The 10,938-nt window shown below is 39.5% G+C and overlaps 1 protein-coding gene across 1 annotated transcript; it reads right to left on the minus strand.

Annotated features, from left to right (window-relative positions):
- Positions 1 to 1,893: 1,893 nt before the first annotated feature.
- On the minus strand, positions 1,894 to 8,047 carry Lsm8 (LSM8 homolog, U6 small nuclear RNA associated). The gene is made up of 4 exons (XM_057776590.1): positions 7,891 to 8,047; positions 6,913 to 6,953; positions 4,482 to 4,609; positions 1,894 to 2,374 (listed from the first exon to the last, which is right to left on the minus strand). Exons 1-4 carry the CDS (start codon positions 7,919 to 7,921, stop codon positions 2,284 to 2,286), a joined length of 291 nt encoding a protein of 96 aa, XP_057632573.1. The 5' UTR covers positions 7,922 to 8,047; the 3' UTR covers positions 1,894 to 2,283.
- Between the last annotated feature and the right edge of the window lie 2,891 nt (positions 8,048 to 10,938).

The raw sequence follows: 10,938 nt of genomic DNA on the forward strand, positions 1-10,938 counted from the left end.
AACGGTGTTTAAAAAGAAATAAGTATTGATAAAAATTTATCTTCAGTGTTTATGGCTTCTTGGTGTTTTATAAATTCATCTGTAGTATTTTTAAACCCAAACTGCCAGCATAAAGTCACTTAACAAAGTGATTTAACTTAAAAGCATGTTATGTTGAGCTATTTTTTAAAACAGCACCCATTCTCAACTACAAAAAAAATAAGCCTTTGCCCTCAATTTATGAAGTCCCATTTTGCCCCCAAGCAATTTTACTGAAATAGCTTGCCAAGAAACATTTTAACTCATTATCAGTAAGTAGGTTTTCAGTTTTGCCTTGAATCACAAAGCACAGGAGCAATTAAAGGTTAAAACTAACTTGAGGCTCTTTATAAAAAATACTGACTGCAGAATAAGCCTCATAAAGTAACATAAAAACCTTGACACCGCATAGAAACTAGTGGCTCCCTGAGAGTTCTCATGCAAGAGCAGATGTGAAGCAGTTGTGAGCATTCAAACAGCCGTGTACATTCAGGAATACTCAAAAAACCACCTTTTAGTCCTTGGTCATTCACTTTCTCTATAAAATAAAGCATTCCAGATGACTTATCTAGTCTCAATCAGGAAACACAATTATGACAGTTTTGGGGAAACGCATGTGGACTTCACATGTAGTACTTGAAATAAAAACTTTCAGAAAAAGTATACATAGCTGACTTACTTTTTGGAACTAGTTTCAAAATTTAAGGTACTGAGTATTAAGACAGCATACATGGCTCACGGTCCCTAAACGCTCATGCTTTATCCATTTTGCAATGCATCCATTTTATTAGATTATAAAAGCTTACATTACAGGCTAGGCATCACAGCACTTCCCAACCTTTCCTAACAAGGCCTGTGTGTTTTAATTAACCCAAAGAACTGCATCAATTTCGACTATTAAAGTGTTAAATTCACCTCTGAACTCTGCAAAGAACCCACTCCATAACTTTGTTTTTTTGAGACAGGGTTTCTCTGTAGCTTTGGTGCCTGTCCTGGAACTAGCTCTTGTAGACCAGGCTGGTCTCGAACTCCCAGAGATCCTCCTGCCTCTGCCTCCCGAGTGCTGGGATTAAAGGCGTGCGCCACCACCACCCGGCCCCACTCCATAACTTACACAAACTGGTCATTATCCTTTCCTTCTTAAGGTATCTTAAGTCATTAAAATTATAACATTTAGGCCAAATAAAGGCTGCCTGCACTGAAAGGGGTTCTACTGGGAAAACAACCAAACCTACGTAATTATTACCTACTGCTGCTGATGCTGTCACCAGAGGCAAGCAACCATTCTTAGACCACATGGCCTTTCAAGTCTAAGGTTTACTATTTACATCTTTACAGTTCTTGCACTCACTTAAAAAATGGAAAACATTTTTTAAAAAGACTGATTTTATTTGAATTACAAGAAAATACACATTTTTCTATTCTATCCAAAGATACCCATTTTGGCCCACACATAAAACTGTAAATATGTACCCTATTAAATCATGACCTACAACATTGCTTCCATGAATTTTCAAACAACTTTTTGAAAGCAGCTCAATGGAACAAGCGAATGGAGACACGGCAGAGCAGTGCTCTGGACTGAAGTCAATACCCACATTGAACAAAACTCCTGTTAATGGCAGATATTCCCCACGCTGAATTCTGGGATTTTACTGGGTATCTAAAGATTTATCGACGTCCTCCTGGTCACTCTTTCTTATTCATTTTCATTGCAACTTACGCTTGCAAGTTTTTCATTACTCAACCAAATTGTATATTCACATCTCTTAGACCTAAGGATCAAGTTTTTCAACCACCGTAGATCTACAGAGCAGTGGGATAAACATCTCAGGTACGACTCAGGTACTTGTAGAAGACAATTTACTGTCTAGGTATTTTCTTAAAAAAAAAAAAAACACGGTAAGAAATGTGTCTCTTTTATTACTATTATTTGCATGTATAAGTTATAATAATAGCCCAAGTTCTTTTTACAGCCAATTTTCCATAAATATTAAATTACCAAAAGCAATGGTATTTGCTAAGTTTTCAAAATGATCCTTAGAGTTTTATATCATTTAGTAGAAAAATAAACCAGGCAACCACATTTATTAATTTAGGCAATGTTTCCCAATAAAAATGTAGAAATATTTAAATTTACATATTACAATGAACCAACACAAAGTCAAAATCCACAATTACACAGTCATAAAAAAAATCTCAACGTCATCTTCAGGACAAGCAGTTTCTATACAGGATTTACAGACACCGAAGCACTCTAAGTCTTCAGTGTGCGACGGAGTTCAGAGGTTCTGCTCGGATGTTCCCCAAGTCGAGCGCAGAGTCTGTCTCCTCGTCAATTTCTCCAATGACCGCTCTATTATTAGCATGGGAAAAAGAGTTAAATAATGCTAAAATAAACTTCCATGCATTTCTACAATCCCATAACTACTGCATCCTATTTCATTCTGTCAAACATGTTGTCCTGAGACAGAGTAGTAAAAACATGAACCATTTCCTGACTCTGAATGGCCATGTAAGTCACGACACTGAGGAAACGATGTGAAGGTGGTGTGACAGGAACCAGCAGTAAAGAGATGCTGCAAAGTGTTGAACACCGGATCTTGCGAAAACTTGTGGCTGATCCACTGCATTTTATACAAACAAAAGCCCCCATGGGGCAACTGCAAGCTGCTAACAAGACAGGAATCCTCAAAACTCTAAGTGTTTTCACAAGCTCTTAAAAGCAGGTTCCAGGCCCAGCAGGCCTAGGGTGAATGTTCAAGTTTGGTATCTTTGAACAGACAGGAGGCACTCTTAAAGAGGAACGAGTCCACACAGTGCGGCTGTGGGCAGAGGGTAAGACCCCTCGGCTCTGGCTCGTCCTTTACAACTATCATCATAATTTCTCCTAAGTCATCTCCAGAGAACATTTCATGAATCATAAACCCAAATTTGATTAAGGATCAACGAACCTACTTCCCAAATACAGACTTCAAATAAAGTAAAGAGAATAAAGCATATATCCATTTTAGGATAAACTTACAGTATCCACTAATGAATTAAACTTAGTCTACTAAATGAATGAAGTATCCCTATCATCTCACATATCCCTTCACACCATCCAAAATTACTATATATTTTCCTGTCCTGCAGTCATATTTTGACTCTTCATAGAGTTCTAGAAACATTTAAATTAAATTTAAATTTTAGCCATGTAAGCAGATTAGACCTACAGTACTAATACTTGTGAACCTGAAGGAGAATAAAGTCAGTCTGGCCTATGTAGCAAGCTCCAGGTCAGTCTGGGTTACATCTTTATTTTTTTTTTTTAATATTTATTTATCTATTAAGTATACAATATTCTATCTGCATATATGCCTGCAGGCCAGAAGAGGGCACCAGATCTCATTACAGATGGTTGTAAGCCACCATGTGGTTGCTGGGAATTGAACTCAGGACCTTCGGAAGAGCAGGCAATGCTCTTAACCACTGAGCCATATCGCCAGCCCCTGGATTACATCTTTAAAAGGCATGGGAAGAGATCACCAAAACAAAAAACCAAAAAAGGTCCCCAAAACTCCAAATTTAAAATTTAGTTCCTTGGTCACCAGCTACTTTCCAAGTATCACAGCTACTCAAAGCAAGTAGATATAATACTGAAAAAATGTTGATACTTAAGACATCCATCATCAGAAAAAAATTATTTTGAATAGCACCACTCAAAATGGCTGCAGTCTTTCTCAAATTGCCTCCTCTAAGATATTCTCAAACTAGATTAAATTCAACAAGACAATGGGTTTTCATGGGACATGTTAAGTATATCCACTTCGCTAAAAACAATAGCAGCTAAATGAACCTGAATTATTTAAAAATAGCTCAAACAGAAGATTTTTAAAGAGATTTTCCAAAATGTTAAAAAGGTTCTTTAAGGAACAATTTGGTGTGAAGCACAGTCCTTTCTGGGCCTACCTAGGCCACTTTCCTATTAGAAACACACGTGTGTGTGTGTGTGTGTACACACTACATACACATACAAACACAAAACACACACACACACACACACACACACATACACTAGTGGTTTAGGCTACTCAGAGGCTGTGATAAAAGGTGGATCTAAAGTTCAAGGTCACCCTAAGCAACTTTGGAAAGCTGGTCTCAAAGTGTAAAAGAAAGAGAGCTGGAGAACACATAGCAGTGACAGACTGCCTGTTCTGCACACACAAGAGACAAGGTTCAAAGGCCAACGCTCAATTAAGTAAACACAAATGAAGTCTCAGTAGGTAAATGTTTGGTTTGTTAAGACTTCAACATAAGAAGTATAAATCAAATATAAGATAAGCTATATCTATAAAACAGATGAATACACAATTCTATTACATATGGATGACATCATATAAGTTGGGGAAAGTCTCTCTTCCACAACACAAGCACACCAGTAGTGATAACGTAACTTCACTAAAATGACTTATTTTACTTACACGTTGTCACCTCTCACAATGTATAATCCTAATACAACTTGTTCTACTCCTTGCGAAGAACTGAACACCCTCTCGTGGCTTTCATCCAAAATCAAATTAATGGTCTGGTCAAACCCTTTTAGTGTTCCCTGAAAAAAAAAAAAGCAATAAATAAACAAATAATATACATTCTAGTTCTGAATATGTAAATCAAATTTACAACCATTTTAGCTGTCAGCTATGTACTTATGTCTTCATGTACGCCCACGAGCAGACACAATGTCTCTGCAGGGCAGAAGTAGTCCATGACACAGACCTTACCTCTTACTTGTTTTATGATGGGGAAAACCTGTACAAAGCTTGTACAGCTGCAAAGGACAGCCAGGAACTAGTATTTCCAAGTAAAGACATTCACATAGTCCAGGAACTAGCACTAAAAGCAGAAACTAAAACAGGACACGTTTGAGAGAAAATGATTTACTTTTTTTAACTTAATAATGAGAACTACAAACCAGCCAAATAACGGTTCACTTTGTTACTTCTTATTGAAAGGCACTGGCTAAAGGAACCCTCGACTTTCCTTCACGATGGAGACAGTACTGTGTTTTGCTCATTTCAAATAATGAACCTACCCGATGCTCCAGAAATCAAATCCTGGTTCAAGATTTTATGGACAGTAAATAGTAGATTCAGTACAGAAAAACAAGACAAGCTCCAGAGCCAGATCACAAAGTAACAATGCTGCTCTCTTATAAACAACACTTTTCAGAAATTAATCTAAAAATATAAACAAAATCACACGGTAGCTACACCTAACATTTAGTACATTCTTGCTGCTAATATTGTAACTTGTATGCATGTTATTATTAATATTAGAATAGACATATATAGAACTGAAATAATCAGAAACTAAAGTTGAAGGAAATAATCAGGAATAATTCTGTGGCCATAGCAAAATGTAATATCACAAATAAGTTTCTAAAGAAATATCTTATTTTGGACTTTGCTGGTAAATCTCTGAGTTCACCATTAAACTCCTATGTTCTGAAAGCCATAATCATAAAGAATCAGAATGAACTAAAAAGAAACTTGGAATCTAGAAATTGGGAAGAAAAACAAATGAGATTATTTCCTATAGCAGTCAACCAACGGCAGTTATCATAAACCCCTATAAAAGTCCTCTTGCCTTCATTACACATGCAAAAGCTTTATCAGGTGACTACGTGATAAAGACAGAACTACTGAATGTCAACACAATGGTTCTGTTTAGATTTTCTGTAGGCATTTTCTAATAGAAATAGAAATCAGTTCTTTGCAAATTACCTGTTAATAGCAACAGGCTTTTGCAATGTTGAAATTAGCATATTCCTAATTCCTAATTACCCTCTCCTAATTGTTCGGTTGACAAAATTCAGACTGTGAACTCACCACCACTACCACAAACAACAGAAAATCTACACACTCGATTCCTTTATAAAGAACAAGTAAGGGAAGTAACCTTGGTTTTGGAATACAACACTTTATAGTTTTGTTACTTTTTATACTGAATCTCTGGAAAAGTAACTCTTTTTTTCTAAGTTTGGGTCCTCATCTACAAAGTGGTAACTCTTCACAAGGTTGTTTGCAAACTAAGGAACACAAAACTTCCTAGCACAGGGCACATGCATCTAGTCTAGGGCAGTCTATCCCTTGGACTGGGATTGCTCACTAAGGAGTAAGAAGAATCAAAAGGACTGAGAAGAAAAGGAAGTGGTTGAAGAGATGGCTCCCAAAGGATCCTTCTTAGCATCCACACAGGGTGGCTCACAACTGCCTGTAACCCAGCTCCAGTGGATCTGACAAACACTTCTTAGTTCCTTGTGTAGTATAACCCCACATGCATGGCACACACACACACACACACACACACACACAAACAGGTTTAAAAATAAACCTATAAGGAAAAACAAAATCAGAAATTGGAAAACATGGAATTAAATTAGTCTTGCAAGGAATACTGCAGAGACAGTAGAGGCACAGGTCCCAAAGATCATACCCCAGTGAAGCCATAGTTAATTTAGTTTCCGAAACCACATTCATTATTTTTGAATAACAATAAAATCATAGAATTAACATTCCTCAGACTGGATCTCCATACTGTTAAGCAACCTGCAAGAGCATATACATAACATGCAAATCGTTAAAGAGCTCTAAATTAAAACAAAAGGAATGGAATGGAAATGAAAAATACAAGAAGATGAGTCAGTTTATTACACCTCTGCATTTCAGAGTATAGGTCTTTAAGGTTTAATAGCGATGTTGGACTAGCAGTCAAGAAAGAGGGTCTGTCGAACAGCTGAATCATAAGAACACTAGAATCTAGGTTATATTGTGGTACCTGAGATCAGAAATGGTACTTCAAAAACACCCTCAATAAGCCTACAGGAAAGAGGAAAATGAAAATGCCACTCACCACAATCATTCTCCCATCAGAAGTGATAACAGCAACAGTTCCTGAGAACCGAGTTAAGGACAGTATTTCTTAGAGATTACAAACTGAAAACTTTCAGCCTGGTAAGAAAATGGTTTCAAATTCTTTAAAAAAGAAAAGTGGGAGAATTAAGATTCAACACAGCCGCTGCTCATAAGGGAGAAAACTTTTTTTTTTAAACTTGTTTCAATTCTATCTTGAAAACGGATCATCAAATGGGAGAAGGGCAGAGTCTGTGACGTTTGACCCTGGTGTAAATAGCAAGCGTTTCAATCTGACACTGAGCAAGCCAATCCCTACCCTTCTTAGATCCATTTCTTCACCTCTGAAATAAAAATTGGATGCGTTCTTATCAACGTTGCGTCATTTTGAGCATGTTAAGACCCTTCTAATCCAAGACCTGGTCATAATTGCTGCTATCAAGTTATAATCCGTACACCATGAAAAGTTCTCTGTACTTAACTTGTTTCTTCTTTGTACATAGGCTCCATGCACTCCACTGTTTCTGTCCTGACTTTAAAGCAGAAGTTCTAACCTAAATCTGACACGGGCGCTGGAAAGCTACTTGCCTCTCACAATTACAAGCTTTCTTTTAACTACATCGCATAGACAGTTAAAGTGGAGGCATGGGTCCCGAAATTAAAATTTGAGAAACATCTTTCTATTTCTACTACTTCCGAACAGCAAGCCTGCGAGTACCTACACGTTGATAACCTGAGGAAAAAACTTCACCTTATTCCCAATGCTGGAACACACGAGCCTTAAGGAATCTTAAGAACTATAATGGAAAGGCTACTTGCGGGAAACTTCGAACGACACTGGGGTCTGTGATGTGCACGGAAAAGCCCCGGGTCCGTCCGTGCACAGGACCCCACCGCGGACCGCGACCCCGGTCCTCCCCCCGCCCCCCGCCGCGACCCCGCTGCGGTCTGAGCAGCCGCAGCCCCCGCCCGAGGATACGGTTGATGTAGTTCTCCAAGGCAGACGTCATGCTGCTGGGCCCGGAGGTCCCGGGAATAGGAGACGAGCCCGCAACAAGAAGACGAGACGCCGCCCGCCAGAAACACGTCCCGGTTCGCGCCCGCTCGTGGATACAAACACCGCGAGACGTGCGAGGCCTTAGCGGCAGCCAATCACGAATCAGGAGGAGCCGACCAAACAGGAAGCGGGGCGGTGCTAAGTAGTGTGCGTGTGCTTCCGCCGGACTTCCGGGTAGCGACCGCTAGGAGGAGCCAGACAAAGGAGGGAGAAGCGGAAGTGGGGCTGCCCATGGAGGTGGGTGGAGGGAGAGGCGGGAGGGCGCGAGCCGCGGGGAAGGGGCCGCGGGGAAGGCAGTGCGATCCTCACCCAAGGTGGTGGGCGAAGACACGCCGTTCCCGGAGACGCCCGAGAGAAGACGTTTCCTCGGAGACTGGGGGAGGAGGAGAGCTTCCTTGTTCTCCTAGGCAATGTGAATGCCGGGCAGAGGGAGCTCTAGCTCTCCAGCAGGAGCAAATGAGTTCAAACAGGCGAAGGGCGCAAAGTACAAAGTGAGCATGTTGTAGCCACATGATGTACGTTTTTGGAGGATCCAACTTTTTTTTTAAGATGCTTGTGTATTCTGAATTTTAAAAACGAAATTCAAATAGGTAAAGGTGAACCTCCCTTAAGAAATAGACGGTCACATTTCATTGATATACAGGCTCAGCATTCCCTGGGGTGAAATTCTATAAAGAACCGATTAGAGAAAAGTGTAAAATAAGCACAAGACTGGGTTCTAATTCTGTCCCTGATAATTGATGTCCCTATTGTAAGTCACTGCAACTCTTCTTGACCTGAGTTGACTTAGATCCAACCATAGCTATGTCATTTTATATGTCTTGATAAAAGTAGGAATCTCTTCCATCCCTCATTCCCTCATATTCTCTCTCTCTCTCTCTCTCTCTCTCTCTCTCTCTCTCTCTCTCTCTCTCTCTCTCTGTGTGTGTGTGTGTGTGTGTGTAAAACAGGAGGTCTTGCTCATGCTACTCAAGTTCACAAAATCTACATCTCCAGACTCCCCCCCCCCCCACACACACACACCTCTATTTGCCCCGGTGGCATTTTCACTTAAAGATTGGAAATGAGGAATCCACATACCTAATAATGGGAGGGGGGAAAGCAGTATTTTGTTGTTTTTAAAAGTCTTTCTTAGCTGAATAACTACAGCTTTGGAATGATTTAACTCTCCGTGCCTTGATTTTACTTTCTGGTAATTGGAGAAAATGACAGTTATTGAATCATCAAACTTGGAGAACTGAAAGAATTCCTTTAAAGCTTTCTATACAATTTCTAGCTGTTATTATACAAGAAAGTAGACTGCATCATAAGTAACTTTTTCATCACCCCGAAACTTATTCTAACGGTTTGTGTACTGTCATATTTTCTAATGGGACAAAAAGAATGGCAGGCATTCTAAGTGCTTTATGGAAGGGTGGTATGTGGTGTGTCACAGTATTGCAAAACTTACAAAGAGAAGATTTAAGTTAGGGCTTGAGGAAAAGTACAAACACACTTCAGGGAAATGGACTGAATGCTATTATTTAGTGAAGCTATGAACTGAAGTTAAGCTGTCAGGAGCCCCAATATGAGTTCTTGGTTCACTGCAGTAACAATAGGGAGTGAAGGAACTGTAGCCAGCTCAAACAAGGTAAACGTGGCTCTGGCAGGCCTTGCCCTTCTTCCTGTTCCCTCTGCCTTGCTAAAAACCATTAGATTACATTCCTAAAGCTAACCCCCAAGGTCCATTCCTTTATTTGGCCACTTCCTCCTCCTGAGACTGACTATCAAGATTCAGCTAACAAAGTACTGAAGTGGAGCAATCAAAAGCCTCCTTTGGCCTACTTCATTAAATGCCCAATGAAAATTAAGCACCTCATCCTGACAGAGCTTCATTACCTTTATAAATCACCATTTTCCTATGGGCCACATCTATCTCCTCTCTATCCAGAGACAGTCTTTTGTGCCCCCCCAAATACCCTCTAACCTTCTCCATTGCCTCTTTTTTCCCCTTTTCCTTGTTTCTTTCACCTTCTTTCTCTTCCTCTATCTCCTGTCCTTTATCCTTGCCCTCTGTCCCTCTGGGACAAATAAATCTCTTTTTGTATGGAGAACTTGGTCTTGGGGTGTCTTGAGCCAATTTCAAGGTTCCCTACAGGAATGATAGAAAAAAATATGTGATCAGAAGACAGAGAATAAAAAAGGAAATGCTGTATCCGTATGTGACAATTTATGGCTAGCATGGTAATAGCAATTGATGAACCAGAAGGTTAGAAATAAAAGATACAACTGTTAAAGTAGATAACCTATAGAATGTACAAATGTCACTCAATCAACAATATATAGCCAGTATTTTAAAGTGTGTGTGTGTGTGTGTGTGTGTGTGTGAGAGAGAGAGAGAGAGAGAGAGAGAGAGAGAGAGAGAGAGAGAAAGATAATATGGAAGTCACAGGAAAAAGTTTCAGAACTCAATTCTCTCCTTCCACCTAGAGACCACAAGAACCAAACTCAAGTAAGTAAACATATTGATCTGCTGAGCCATCTCCTCAGCTTCTACCCTGTGTTTTCAGTTGGTTTTGTCTCCATGAGATGTTTTGTTACTGTCAAAGCTTTTGATTGCTGTCAATCTCCATTGGACATCACTGCCATTGCCAGTATTACCCATGACAAGTACTCAGTAATGTCCCTGAAGTTAAGCATGTGATCTAGATAGAGGGTGCTTTATGACCATGTGTACTTAGGCCCACACACTTTGGCTCTTTCCTCAGATTGCAGGTTAGGACAAATACAAAGTAGGAGAAGCAGACACTTTCTGGTGCATTTTGTTAATTTCTTCTTCAGTGTTACACATTAATGTTATTGTTGTTCAGTTTCTTTAATGAGAATTGGCAAATTATAGTATGTAGCCAGATTTTTTTGGTAAACACATTTTTCTGTCACAAAACCACAACCATTAATACTTATGTTATATGTGGCTGCTTCATGGCTTCA

This window comes from Chionomys nivalis, chromosome 1 (genome assembly GCF_950005125.1).
Source record: "Chionomys nivalis chromosome 1, mChiNiv1.1, whole genome shotgun sequence".
NCBI lineage: Eukaryota > Metazoa > Chordata > Mammalia > Rodentia > Cricetidae > Chionomys > Chionomys nivalis.

Excerpts from the sequence above, each read along its gene's own strand:
- Lsm8 (XM_057776590.1), bottom strand. The coding sequence starts at position 7,921 with ATGACGTCTGCCTTGGAGAACTACATCAACC. Across the intron at positions 6,954-7,890 it reads CTTGGAGAACTACATCAACC|GAACTGTTGCTGTTATCACT; the intron begins GTATCCTCGGGC and ends CTCGGTTCTCAG. Across the intron at positions 4,610-6,912 it reads CTGATGGGAGAATGATTGTG|GGAACACTAAAAGGGTTTGA; the intron begins GTGAGTGGCATT and ends TTTTTTTTTCAG.